The sequence below is a fragment of the Nelumbo lutea genome, chromosome 1, assembly GCF_056320005.1.
Source record: "Nelumbo lutea isolate HS-2025 chromosome 1, American lotus-T2T, whole genome shotgun sequence".
Lineage (NCBI taxonomy): Eukaryota > Viridiplantae > Streptophyta > Magnoliopsida > Proteales > Nelumbonaceae > Nelumbo > Nelumbo lutea.
In genome coordinates this window covers 209,228,078-209,243,115 of record NC_142684.1, presented here as the reverse complement: position 1 = coordinate 209,243,115, position 15,038 = coordinate 209,228,078, and the positions used below count along the sequence as shown (strand labels likewise).

The following is a 15,038-nucleotide window of genomic DNA, read 5'->3' as shown; positions in this document are numbered from 1 at the left end:
AACCCCAATTGGGCAGTAGTTTGAAAGGCTAAGTGAGTACATAAACTTAAATGGGCCTTAATCCCATTTCGAACTGGGCTGGTTTGACCAGTCAATTAAAAGGGGCGAATTCTGAGATGGATCAGCTGATAGGATTGGGCCCAGACCCTATCCACTTAGAGAGTCCAAGATCTAAATAAGATTTAGATCTGGAAGCCTTCTAATTTGATTAGGAGATGGCTGATCTGATCTGCAGATAAGATAAAGGTTATCCCTTATCACTTAAAGAGACTTCTAATCCAAATATGATTTGGATCACCAACTCCTAATGGGATTAGGAGCTGATCCCTTTAAGTCTATAAAAGGAGGAGGGGGCGGCAACCTTTTGACATGCAACCAACAAACTCTTGTCTTCAGAGCTGAAATCACAAGTAGAGAGAATTCTACACCCTACAAATACTCTCTTGTCGCCTTCTTCCTGCCGCCGCCACCTCCAGCAGTTCGATCTCCTACTCTCTATAGGAGTGATCAAGATTTGATCTTGATACCAATCTTTTTGGGAAAAGATTGATTGGAGCTGTATTCACAAGCCATCCTGTTGATTCTTGCGAAGGGTCAAGTTCTTTTGGAAGAACATTCCTGAACCTGCTCCATCTTACACTACGCCATCTTCCGTGGGTGCAGATTTTGGATCATTCCTTGGGCGTGAACTCTCCATTGGGAGATACTGTTTCTCTGTATCAGGTACATCCTCCCTCTTACTCCTTTTGGTTCAGATCTGGTTTGGTTAATGGTTCAAGATTGATCATTGAAAAATATGTTTTTCTAAATAGGGAATTCGATTCCCTGCAAAGATGGGAGAAATTTTTGAAATTCGCCATGTCCATTCCGCAAGATTTGGACGTCCATGTGATGGATATCTTATCCCTTCAATAAATGGGTCGACGATGTAATTTTGTCAAATAGAACCAGAGAATATTCGAAGTCGTCACCTAGTACCAATGATAGGCTATTGTGCTGAACCTTCTTTCATTGATAATGGCTGTAAGAGGTATATGTGAGGCCCATATTATACTGTCACGTGGAAACTTCCCTGGAGTAATAGACTTCCCTTTTATTGGCCCAACTACAACTATAGTTATGTTGTGGTTGATTTGAAAACTTCTGGCCAGGAGTGTGGTAGGCCTCTTAGGTTGTTTTTCTTTCGTTTTTTCTTTCTTTTCTTATGTGATGATGGTGAAAAATGAAAATGAAGCAACTTATGTGTAGGTCCGGGTCTAGAAGAAAAAAAATCTGCCTGGCCCAGGAAATTTCCAGGAAGGCCCGAGTGGGCAGTATAGGGCCCAGGCAGAAATGATCAACCTTGGTTGTAAGATGAGATGCTCTCATTACAAATGGTGGCAAGAGATACGACTCTTCCTGCCCGGCCTAACAAGCTTAGTTTAGAGTTAAATCTGGGCTTAGACTAGAGTTTTGTATCAAGGCCCGAATGAGCCTTCTGAAACTTCAGCTGTAGGACAACTGTTCATGTTCGAACAGGGAAAGACCCATTCTAAGGTAGAGGTTTTATATATAGTGCTTCAAGGATTAAAATTTCGTCACGTATTGGCCCGTATTGTTCCATACATATTGTATCAGAGTCTTTCCAATACACTCCTACATAGGATGTTTCGGATCGGCGAGTGGTTCAGGGGGTAGATCGGATTTAAACCAGCCCCTCAGAACCAATTTCGAAAAAAATAAAAAAACATAAAAAAGAATACCAATACAGGCCGATACGCCTTACCGGTGTAGTGCTCTGTATCAATATTTTGAACCTTGTAGTGCTCTATCTATTATATTAGTATGTCTATATGTGTTTTGCACGTGATGAATTTTGTGATGATGATGATTATACATAATATGTTTCCAAAATTTGTTACAATTATTTACATGTCTTTATTGTTCTTATTTGTCACACTTATAATGATTCATTAACATAGAGATATGCCCAAATGTTTTCTACAAAATTTATATATTATTTGTATATTTTTGTGTCTTTATCTTTTTTAAAATTTTATTATTTAATTATAACTTCACGAGTTAACACATTTAACTTAAAATGTTGAATTGATCTACCACCAAATTGGAAAACAATTTCATTTTTGGGTTAATTTTGAATTATGTATTTTATTTATATCATCAATAGAATCTTAAAAACAATAAAATATTAGAGATGTTTCCAAATGTTTTTACAAAAAAATTATATTTTTCCATATACTTTATATTTTTATATTTTGTTTTAATTTTTATTATTTAATTATAAATTAAATGGTTGACACATATATCCCAAAAGGTTGAACTATTGACCCACCACAGGAAAACAATTTCATTTTTGTGTTGGTTTTAGATTTTATAGTTTAGTCCTAGCATCAATAAAGTAATTATTATTTATCACACTTTTTTTCTTTAATATGACTGATATAAAATATTACATAGGTGTGCAAAATGTTATTTACAAAAGTTTGTATTATTACATGTGAGGCAAAATGCAGTAGTTCAAATTATACTTTTTGCCCTTGCAATTAGAGAGGGACTAAATTCAAAAAAGTAAGGGCATTCTAGTTTAGAAAAGGATTCAATGAATGTAAATGGGAGTTAATACTTTAAACATGAGATGTAATGAGATGGATTTGAATGAGTAGAAAAGTGATTTTTCAAATTACATTACCGTCTATAAAATTAGACAAAGATCAAATTCAAAAATTGGGGTGATTTAGTCAAATAAAAGTTCCACACCATTATTCATACTTTTAATAGTAGCATTAAATGAAAAAAATGTAAAATGACATTTTTGCTATGTCTTGTTTTACAATTATTGAACAAAAATGTAAAATAAAAATTTTGCCTTTGCTTATTTTTCAATTCAAACTTTAAAGATGGGGCATTTGTTGTCCAATGAAAATTTCAAAAGCAAAAACATATTCACACTTTTATAAATAGTATAGATATAGATATATATATAAATAGATATAAGGTTTTATCAATGTAAGCAAGCTTGATGCATGACTTTTAGACATGGTGGCCCAACCTTATGGTCGAGTTGGGCTTTTTATGTCAAGCTTGGTGGCTAGGCAGGGACTCTATGACTATCTCAGTCTTTAAACGCCATGCTCAGACCATTCAAGGAAAGTCTGGCCTAGAAAATTACTAGTTGCTACCTATCAGTTACCACTAAGGCCTCATTCGCTTTCTGGTAAATTACTTACTTGGGTAAATGCATATTCTTTTATTTTTCATGTAAATAAGGCAATGACAATCATTTTAGCAATAAAAATCCATTATTAAAAGGGGAATTATAATCCCGTTCAAGTGTTGACAACTTTCCCTCCTATGGAAACATTATTTACCCACCTAGGAGATAGATATCACTTAGGCCTTGTTTGCTTTTTGGTAAATTACTTATCCAGGTAAATGCATTTATTTGGGTAAGGAAAGACTTACCCAAATAAGTGCATTTACCCACGTTCTTATATTTTCCATGCAAACAAGACAATAACCATTTTAGCATAAAAATCGATTATTACAAGGGGCATTTTTGTCCCATTCCCCCAAGGTGGAAAAGTTATTTACCCACCTAGGGTAAGTGATACTAGGAAAATAAACTTTCTCTGATCCCCACATAAATCTAAAAAAAGAACATGGGATTCTTAATATGTGGAAATCAAAACCCCATTGACCAACTTCCCCCTCTCAAAATCCAGAAAAATAAAGCACCTTTAATCATGAAAATAAACTTTCCCTCTTCCCCACATAAATCTAATAATATAATATGGTTTTTTTTTATCTTTCTCTCTCTCTCAAAAAAAAATAAAACGTCCCTTGTAAACTTTAATGGTTGCATGGTTGGGATTCTACAATCCTATGTAAAGAAACTTTGGGCCTATTATTGAATAAGCCCAACTTAAAAGATTCCCCGCATGTAGGATTGCCAAGCTCCGACACATACCAGACCAGTGACACCAGTCAGACCAGGTTGAAAGTTAAAACTCTCGTGGCGAGTAAGAGTTAAGAGGTTGACAACATGAACACTTGAAAAAGCCATTGGCGAGAATGGATCTCTAATTCTACTCGCGAGAGTATGATTTTAACGGCTTCTAACCTCTAAAGTTCTAACCCTTAAGATCTGGGTCCGTAGATACCTTCAGAAAAAAATAAATTAATAAAATAAAAAAAAATCGACTTGTATCTCCCAGTTATTAGGCCTTCTCCGAGAAGGCGAAGTCGCGAAGGTGGGATTCGAGGAAAAAGCAAAGTAAAGAGTTGGGTTCAGTTGCTCAGTCCTCTCTCCATCTCCTCTTCTTCTCTCTGTAACGCAATCGTAGAGCCTTTGGTAGCTTGAAAAAATGTCTAATTTCTCTTCTCAGCTCAGGCTCTCTTCGTCCCTGATCAAACGATTCAAGCAGAAAATGACAACAATGACGATGATGATGATGGAGAGGAGATCGTTCACGACTACTGAAGGTTCTCGTCCCACTATCGTCCAAAAACGCAGCCTTGATATACTCCATGATCCCTGGTTCAATAAGGTAAGTCTCTAGTTGTTCTTTGGTTGTTTGAATTTTAATGTGTCCATTGCTTTGTCGAACTGAAGTCCTGGTTATGAAGATAGCTTTTGTTTAGAAGATTGTACTTTTGTAATTGCTGATTGGTTTTGTTCTCACATTCTAAGTGCGGATTGTTTTTGACGAGCTATGTTTGATCTTCAACTTTGGGAAAATGAAAAAATGAGAGATGAATGTGAACATAATGGACCAAACTGAAGAGATTACGTGTAGTTGATTAGATGCTTTTATGTGGTTCAGAACTTGAGTTTCGTTTTAGAATTTTTACATTTGGTGGTTCTGTCCTGAATTTCCTGGTGAATTGCGAATTTGCTAATTGGGTAACCCAATGCCTTCGGGAAATCTGTTACCATTATGTGTTCACTTATCATATCATCTTATGGGTGACCTTGGTGTACTAGTTGTTTGATCAGTATTCAGTAATGTTTCTTTTTTCTTTTCCTTATTAAATTGTAGAAATGAATTCTGAGCTTCTTATCCGAAAAAAAAACAGGGAACAGCATTCTCCATGACAGAACGAGACCGCCTTGATCTTCGTGGTCTTCTCCCTCCCGGTGTTATGACTTCTCAACAGCAAATTGAGCGTTTCAGTAAGTTTCAAATCATTGCATTCTTGGTTGACATATGGGTTATCACTGCTACATTGATATAGTTTTATTAATAACACTTCTACTTATTGATAAAAATAAATAAATAAATAAATAAATAAATAACACTTCCACTTTTACATGGCTTAGGAAAGGAAGTAAGTACTTCCAAGCATAATAACATCCACAATGTATGTGTAACCAGATTTTCTAAGTTCATAACCTTCATTTCTTTCTAGTTCATGAAAATTACCAAGGGGAATTGTGAAAAGTTAACTAATTGATGTTTTTGAAGTTTTTAGAAGCTAGAATTAGCTTTTAGAAATAGTTAACGATTGGGTATGCAACCATGAATACTACTATTCTGAACTTTTCTCTCTTATTTTCTGCCACCAAATCTTAGTTAATCTTATTATTTTTCAGACCTTTTTCACTACTGGGTATTAGAGCAGGTCCTTTCTTCTCTTTTCTCTCCTTGATTCCATACACCTTTTATCAGCAGCGTATGGAAAGGTTGCTGATCACACCTGTTAGTTGCCACTTAGTTGGAACGAGGTTCTGGAGATTGTAGACTAGACTTTGGAAGCTTAAGAAGCCCTGTGAAGTTTTCCTGCCCAAAACCTAGGCTAGCTAGAGAGTGAAGACCTTGATTAAGTGTCAAGTGGTTATTTCAAGCTAGTTTAAGAAGTCCTGTTTAAAGCCTCTTTGAGATTGACTTGCATTGGAAAGAGTTATGGAGAGCCTGGTAGGAGTGGCTGCAAGTTTTCCCTTTTCTCCCAAGTTGCAGGGTTGGTAAAACTCTAGTTTTCTATACTTTGTTGACTGAAGGTCATTTGTTTTGGGTTTGTTATACCCTATTTCTGTTTACAGTTACATCCTTATTGAAGGGTTGGATCGGCGGAGCATCAGGAGCTGACCTGAAGCAGTACAGAGTTTGGGGTATTTGACAAGATGGTACAAATTATCTTGAATGACCTCATTTTGTACGCATCTATGTCTATAGTAGAGGGAAGTTGGGGTATTTGACAAGCAGTACCAAGAAACCTAAAAAGACCAATCCTACCTATGAGAAGTGGATGCAAGAAAATTACACTGTGATTGGATGGCTTATGAATTTTATGCTACCACACATTAGTAAACTCTACTTATGGATGGATTATGCTAAAGAAGTGTGGGATAGTGTAGTAGAAGCATACTCTTGGAAAATGAATGTGGTTAGAGCTTGTAAGTTGAAGAATGAGGTCATAAATCTTCAATCAGGAGAGAAATCATTGGGTCCATACTACTTGTAGACATGTGAATATTCAAAGCCAAATAAATGGGCTTAATTTACATGATAGCCTCTAAATTATTATGGGCCTCCATGGGCCCAATGCCCTAGTCTACATAAATATGACTTAGTGGCTCAAGGATCCAAGTGTACTAAGTCCAATATGGTCCATGTCCTATTTTAATTGGGTGGTCCCATTGGCAAGACCACTAACTCCTACATAATAGTGCATGCATGGGAGTTAACCCTAACCCAACACCCCGCTCTCATGGGATTGGCTAGCTAAGTGGGATGAGGTGGCAGCCTTAATCCTTGGCTATAAATAGCCTTGCCCAGGAAGAAATGGCTCCCTTTTTCTTTCAACAATCACATTGCAAGAATCTCTCACACACCAACACTTGAGGATTGCAAGCAACCACAAGCTCTTGCAATCTCCTACAACTGTAAGATCAAGAGAGAAGAAAGAAGAAAGAAGAGAAAAACTTCTTCATTCTCAACAACACACTTGGATTCAAGCTCTCCCAAGAAGATCAAGCCACCACTAAAGGGCCCTTCTTAGAGAAGCATCATTCATAGCCGATCAAGCGCGAAGCCCAGAGTGAAGAAATCTGTATCAAATCTCCCAGAGCACCAAAATCAAGGAATCTACATCAACACTTCAAGAAGTATGAGAAACATGCCAACGGCCCTCGTCTTCACCGAATTTGATCGTTAATCAGAGGTTGCTCACATCATCGAGTAGAAATCAAAGAGAGCTAATTCCCTTGTTCGTATTTTTTTATTACAAATTCATTTTTGTAATTTGTCTCCATATTTTGTGTTAATCAAATACACGAATTTGTGTCGACACTACTCTATGTTGAAATCTCTAAGGGGGGATATTAATTTATTGGAGATAGTTGTTTGGGCGAGTAACAAAGATGCAGAGACATACAGGAAGCTTTTAGAGACAAAGTCTTTTGAGTTCTTAATTGGGTATAACCTAGAATATGATATTATTTGACAGAATATATTTGTTAATGATGAAGTTACCTTGTCTCAGGCATACTCCATGGTAATGAGGAGAGCAGAAGGAAGGTGCATCTTCAAAATGCAACTACAGGTCATTATGCTCATTTTGAAGTAAGGTTAAGAGGGAGTGAGGACAGGAAAGAAGTGATTTGTTATTTTTATAAGAACCTAAGTGCACTAGGGAAGCATGCTAGAAATTATACCCTCAATTCAAGCCTTTTTGATTTAAGAACAATAAGAAGAGTGGAAATGCAAATGCGGCTACAATTCTAAAGGATGATAAGGGGTCTACAGAAGATAAGTCTACTATGGAGCAGTTGGTGGCAATCAAGGTAGAGTTTGAGAAGTATGGTAGACTTCTCAATCACATAGAGACTATAGTTGCATCTAATTCAGCACCCATAGGAAATCTTGCATCTACTGCCTTTTCCCACTCAGGTTTTAGTGCTTTTGCTAACTATGCAACCATCTCAGATTGCATAGTAGTTCTATCACAAAACTAGCATTTTTAACCTCTTTGCTACCTATCAGATTCTCCCTGGTTGTGATAGAATATCACTTGTAGATGGTTCTCTTGCTCCCATTATAGGAAACAGGAAAGAGAGATATTAGAGCCACTAAGACCCTTACTTTTCTCTCTATCCCTCGTGTCCCTAAATTGAATACAAACCTCCTTTCTATTAGTAGTTTGGCCAAGTCATTAAATTGTTATGTAGCCTTTTACCCTACGTATTGTGTGTTTCTGGATTTGAAGTCTTATAAGCGAAGGGATGAGAGATCCATCATATGGTTAGCCGAACCCTGCAGGTAGGTAGGGCGAAATTTCAAAAAAATTCTCTCTCCCATGTGGGAATCACATTCCCTTTTTTAGAAAATCTGCATTTTCAAGGATCAATCTTGAACATAAACTGGACCAGATCTGAAACCAAAAGGTAGGAGAGGGATATATCTGATACGGAGTAACAGTAACTCTCAACGAAGGTGTTCACGCCCAAGGAAAATGCCAAAGACTGCTCCCACTAAAGATGACACAACGTAGGGTGGAGCAGAATCAGCAGTTGGTTCTTCAGCAAGAATTCGATGGAGGGTGAGTGAGCACGACTTCATATCAGTTATTCACCAAAAGCTGATATCAAGAACGCTTCTTGATTGCTCCTACAGGTGGAGAACGAACTGGCAATGGCGGCAGTAGGAAGAGAAGGCAAGAGCAGAAGATGACGTCAGTCTCACTTGGGCTGTAACTGCCAACGAAGGTGTTCACGCCCAAGGAAAACGCCAAAGACTGCTCCCACTGAAGATGACACAGCGTAGGGTGGAGCAGAATCAGCAGTTGGTTCTTCAGCAAGAACCAAACTCTTCAGCAAGAATTCGATGGAGGGTGAGTGAGCACGACTTCAGATCAGTTATTCACCAAAAACTGATATCAAGAACGCTTCTTGATTGCTCTTACAGGTAGAGAATGAACTGGCAATGGCGGCAGTAGGAAGAGAAGGCAAGAGCAGAAGATGGCGTTAGTCTCACTGGGGCTGTCTTCTCTCTTGTATCTCAAATCAGAATTGAGTGAACTGGGGTTCGCCCTCCTCCTCCTTTTATAGCCTTAAAGAGAGCTCCTTCTAATCCTATTAGGAGTTTCCTAATCCAAATCTTGTATTTGGATCTGGACTTTCTTTAAGAAATAAGGATAATCCCTTATCTTATCTGTCAATCAAGATCAACCCTCCTAATCTCATTAGGAGTTTCCTGATCCAAATCTCTATTTGGATCTGGACTCTCTGAGTGGATAGGGATAACTCCCTATCTTATCTGCTGATCTAAATCCCAGAACCGCCCCTCTTTAATTAGTCAAATTAAACCAGTTTGAATTGGGCTTTAGGCCCATTAAGTCCATGTGCTCATTCAGCCTCCAAACTGCTTCCCAGTTGGGTATCCTTGTATGGCATGGGACCCAAACATTGATCTACACATCAGCCACATGGGTTTAGTCTAGCCTCTGTTACAAGGCCTGGCCAAATTCAATGTAAGGGACAGTGAACCCCTGATCCCATCACCATGGGCTCTTAATGGGCCCAACACTTACACTAAGTGGTCCTTGGGTCAAACCACCTTATAAAAACCGAAGGACTGTGGGCAGATGCAAGATTAGTCCATCAGGTATTACCCTCAATGGTCTTACACTTAACCTCTCAGCCCATAATGATCAAACACTGCCCGACAAGAGAGGACCTCTCCCTCAACTGCAAGGAACAGTGCTGCACTCTCTACTCACATGGATCCCGGGAATTAAAGCCTTTTGCAAACATTTTGAAACCATAATATATATATATATATATATATATATATATATATATATATATATATATGTATGTATATCTCTATATAAATATATTTTGCAAAAACAAATTTCAACGGTTGAAATCGGTTGCCGGAAGCTTTGGTTTCCATCGGAGAGAGTGCATCCCTGATCATTACCTTTGTCCGACAAAGGGGTTGATCTTGTCACTATGATCACCCACTTAGATAAATTCTTGGACTTTCCCAACATACCCAGGTTTTGACCCCCTCTAAGGATCTCACTGATTGGCATATCAAAGACAACCCAATCCGACACCTAGTGCAGTATCATAATCGAGTCTAGGGGTTAGGTGTAACATTCCAGTTTTGCCCATCAATCTCCAAGGTCCAAGGCAATACTGGAATTCTGGTCCGGTTCAGGGTTTCAAGAAAACCCACACTACATTAGTGTCAGCCTTGGCAGGATAAATCTTCCCAGATCTATCTAACGGCTGTGAACATTCTAAACTAACACGAGTCTCATATGTGTCCAGTTTAAGGGTATTACACAAAAACACACCACAATAACATGAATCAAATATGTACTTTATTCATTTACATTAAATGTCATAAGGTACATCGTTCTAATTGGAGGTAAGGGCATACACTATCTTATGGTGATTGGAGTATCCGTGAAGTGAATGGGATCTACTTGTTAGACGTGCTTAAAAAGATCATGGTATCATCTCAAAGGATGTCTTTGGAATCCACAATGTTAGAGTCTCTTAGTCGTGTTATGTTATGCCATTTTCAGTTGTTTAAGAGTATCAATTTGTCAAGTCTTCATTGTGAGTCATGCAAACTTTCAAAGCATTATAGAAATTCTTATTCTTCAAGTATTAAAAGATCTAAGTTTTCTTTTGACATTATGCATTCTGATATATAGGGGCCATATCATTCTCTATCTATGGGTGGTTATAAATATTTTCTCTTTTTTGTTGATATATATATATATATATATATATATATTTTAATTTGACATGTTCACCTGATGAAGCACCCAAATTAATGCAACAAGTCCATGAATTTATTATTCTGATATGATAATGTAAAGGAATATTTTGAGAAAGGTTTCTTTATCTATCTTGAAAATTTAGGGTCATTCATCAAATCTCTTGTACCTATACACCATAATAAAATAGGGTTTCTGAGCAGAAAAATCATCATATTATTGAGGTTGTTAGAAGCATTTTATTTGCCTCTCATGTTCTAGTTAAGTATTGGGGGGATTTTGTTCTCATTGCAACCTGCTTGAGTAATTGTATGCCATCACGAGTTCTTGGTCTCAAATCCCCTTTCAATCTTCTTTTTCTAGATGTAGACTTGTTTTCTATTTCTCTGTGTTTTTGATTTCATGTTCCTAGTTTCCAACGACACAAGTTTGAGTCCAAGGCTTGAAAAGTGCATTTTCCTTGATTATGCCTCCACATAAAAGGATTATTGTTAGGAATGGAAATTGGGTGTGTTGGGGCGGGGACCATACTCTTAATGGTGTTTCCCATTCTAGATAAAGTTTCACCCTTAAAGTTTGAAAGGGCAAAAATTTTAGGAACTTGATCTTTTAATGGTGTTTCCCCTATTCAAAGGTCTTCCTAGAAGTGGATTCTGTCACCCCTTCCCACATCATAATGGATGGAGATAAGAAAAAAAGGGTATCCCTCGTGAATTGCTTCCTGTGGAGAAGTTGATGTTGAGTGAGGAGCAATTTTAGCATCCCAGCCATTACCCTCCAGACCATGAATGCTTTTTATTACCTTGTGCCCCAGCCTATCTCTTTTAAAAGGAAATCTCCATAACCATTTTCCTAGTAAAGCAATGCTCCTAAGAGCAATGTTTCCTAATCCTAGGTCACCTTTCTCTTTTGGTTTACTAACCTGCTCCCGTTTAACTAAATGATCCTTTCTTTTCTCTCTTGGAGAGGGATGGTATGAGGGCTAAGATGGAAGCATTACACAGGAACAATACATGTTTCCTAATCCCAGGTCACCTTGTGGTGTAACAAAGGGATATACTCAAATGTACATGTAGAGAGACTGGGCCGAATGGGCCCTAGTATTTATCCTTTTATTCTTTGTAATGTGTTATCTATTTGTTTGTTATTGGGCCTGTTACTTCTTTTTGTAAGCTTACTTCAAGTTCTTGCTTAGCTGGCCACCCACTTAAGGGCGTACTTGTAATTTACTTAGTGAATGGAGATTAACAAAAGGATTAGAGAGGGGAGAGAGGAGATTATCAAACTCTTCTTCTTCTTCCTCTTCTTTTCTCCATCTTCTTCCTTTGTACTGCTGTCTTCTACCTTTCCTTCTACCTTTCTTCTACTTTTCTCTCTAAGTTTAACCAAGTTTATATCAGTTTTAGAGGACTGATTTACTTCTTGGTATCAGAGCAGGTTTTTCCCTTCTCTTTTTTCTTTTTTTTTTTTTTCTCTTCTCATATACACCCTTCGATTGGGAAAGTATATGGAGAGATAAGTTCCCTATAGTTCAGAGGATCTTTTGCCTAGTTGGTAGAGGGTTGGAGAGTTGAAGTCTGGCTGAAAACTGCCAAGAAGTGATGTATTTTTTCTGCCCAAAACTCTAGCCGATTTGAGAGTTTCAAATTTATAGGTAAAGGAAAAGTTTTTGGTGTGGTACTCAGTGCTTGGGAGGTGTGTTTTGACTTCTAGAAGGGTACGGTTAAGTCTTGAAAGAAGTTGGGAAGCTCTGGTAGGTGCGACTGCATCTTCTCTCTTTCTCCCCGACAACCGAGTGTAGTGAAACCCTATCTACCAAGTATTTGGGTACTGTTTTGATTTCAAGTAAGTTTATAAAGCCTAAAAATCTAGTTTTTTGATTTTCGTTTGATTAATGGAACAATACGGAAGTGAGTTCTAGATGATGCTGGCATTCGGGCTTGGCTCGGTAGATTCCGTTTTGAATGGTATGACCACAATTAAGTTGGATGGAACCAATTACCTAGTTTGGGTACAATCTATACGGATTTGTGTCTGTAGTAGAGGTAAATTAGGGTATCTCATAGGTAGTAAGGTGAAACCCGAAGAGATAGACCTTGCATTTGAGAAATGGATGAAGGAGAACCATATAGTAATCAGATGGTTGGTCAACTCTATGCAGCCTCATATAAGTTACCATTACCTTTGGATGTCTTCAGCCAAGGAGATCTGGGACAGTGTTACAGAGACCTATTCATTGAAGTTGAATGTGGCAAGAGCCTGTAAGCCAAAAAGTGATGTGAAGAATCTGAGACAAAGGGGAGAGAAGTGTGGCAATTTACTATTTTATGCTGAAATATCTATTGTAGGAAATTAATGTTATGGAGACAGTTGTATGGGAGAGTGCAAAGGATGCAGAGATTTTTAGGAAATTGGTGGAAAGAAACAGGGTGTTTGAGTTTCTTACAGGACTCAACCCTAAGTTTGACATTATTAGGCAGAATATTCTGGCCAAGGATGAGGTCACTCCTGCCTAGGCATATGCCATGGTAAGCAGTGAAGAGAGTATGCGGCAGGTTCAGTTACAGAGTCCACTTACAGAACACTTTGCACATGCTGGAATAAAGCCGAAGGGTCCAACTGAGAAGAAAGAGATGATATGTGAATACTGCAACAAACCGAGGCATACTAAAGACACTTGCTGGAAGCTTCATCTAGATCTTCTACCAAACAGGTTTAAGAATAACAATAGTTTTAAGAAGGTTGGTCAGATAGGAAAGCCTAAGATTGCTAACGTTGCCATAGTGCCTGATAGAGAGAATAAGGAAAGTGAAGAAAAGTTAGCCATGGAACAATTAGCAGCAATGAAGGCAGAGTTTGAAAAATATGGAAGGTTGTTGAATCACTTGGAAACCACCGTCTCTACATCTCACTCTTCAGGCAACACATCATTATCATCCGCATTTGCTTACTCAAGTATTCGTGCTTTTGCAAATCATGCTTCTATTTCAAGTAATCATAAAATCCCTTGGATCAGTGATTCTGGTGCATCAGACCATATGACCAGCTTGTCTAACCTTTTTTGTTCATATCATCTTTTTTCTGGTAAAGAGAAAATATCTCTTGCTGATGGGTCTCTTGCTCCCATCTTTGGCAAGGGGGATATTAAGATCTCTGACACCCTTGTTTTATCCTCTGTCCTTCATGTCCCTAAACTTAAGACCAATCTTTTATCTATTAGCAACTTAACTAAATCCATTAACTGTAGCATAACCTTCTTTCCTACCCATTGTGTTTTTAAGAATTGAAATCTCAGAGGACAATTGGGAGTGGCCATGAGGCGAATGGAATATACTTGTTGGACAAACCCGATAGGAATTTTGGACCACCTCATGGAGTAGCCTTGGAGTCAGTTGTGTTAGAGTCTGTTGATAGAGTCATGTTATGTCATTTCCGGTTTGGTCATTTGCCTTTTTTTTCTGCTTTGAGTCATTTGCTTCCCAATATGTTTAAGGGAGTGTCTTTATTGAGTCTTCATTATGAGTCTTGTGAAGTGTGAGGAAAGGGTTTTTTCTTCTATTCCTTTGCCAATGGGAAACTCACAGGGCTTTGTGGAGGCTAAAGACTTTATGTTTGAACAAATAAGAATCAAAGGGTGTCATAGCTTGAAGATAAGGGAGCTGAAGAAAGCTACAGTTCTGGTGGAAGGCTTGGAGATAGTTGAATGGCTGAAGGAATTTTTGCAAGAAGCAGCAACAAAAGGAAAGCAGACATGCTGGAAGGAAAATAACACAAAGTTTGGAAGGAAATATGTGGTGGAAAGTAAACAGAATGCAAGAGTTTTATTCATATCTCTCTCAGAGTTTTTTGAATACAACTTTTTCCCTAACCCTTCACCCCCAAATTACTAAAATACCCCTCATTCCCCAAATTACCTCTCATTCCCCAAAATTAGAAAAATACCCATAATTCCCCAAATTCATTCCCTAAATTACCAATTACCTTTCATTCCCACAAATTACTAAAATACTCCTCATTCCCCAAATTACTGAAAATAACCTTCACTCCCTATTTGTTGAAGTACCTTTCACTTCCCCAAATCACCAAAAGACCTCTCATTCCCTAAAATTACCAAAATACCCCTCATTCCCTAAAATTACCAAATTACTTCTCAATTTCTAAATTACCAAAACATCCTTCACTTCCCAAATTTCCATATTGCCCCTTTAATCCCAAATTACCCTACGCCTAAATTACCCAAGCACCCCCTTTTCCCTCTAACTATTAATGAGTTATTTGTATTTGAACCCAAATTGGCATAACAC

At 37.8% G+C, this 15,038-nt stretch overlaps 1 protein-coding gene across 2 annotated transcripts in view; it reads left to right on the top strand.

Moving 5' to 3' along the window:
* The first annotated feature begins 3,858 nt into the window (after positions 1 to 3,858).
* Positions 3,859 to 15,038, top strand: part of LOC148880709 (NAD-dependent malic enzyme, mitochondrial-like) — a 139,585-nt gene continuing 128,405 nt past the window's right edge. Inside the window, exons 1-2 of one of the 2 annotated variants that reach the window (XM_088962683.1) lie at positions 3,859 to 4,547; positions 5,077 to 5,173. In XM_088962683.1, coding sequence (XP_088818809.1) covers positions 4,365 to 4,547; positions 5,077 to 5,173 — 280 coding nt within the window. In that variant the 5' untranslated portion in view covers positions 3,859 to 4,364. The remainder of the gene's footprint in view (positions 4,548 to 5,076; positions 5,174 to 15,038) is intronic. The other variant, XM_088962684.1, reaches the window with a different exon arrangement.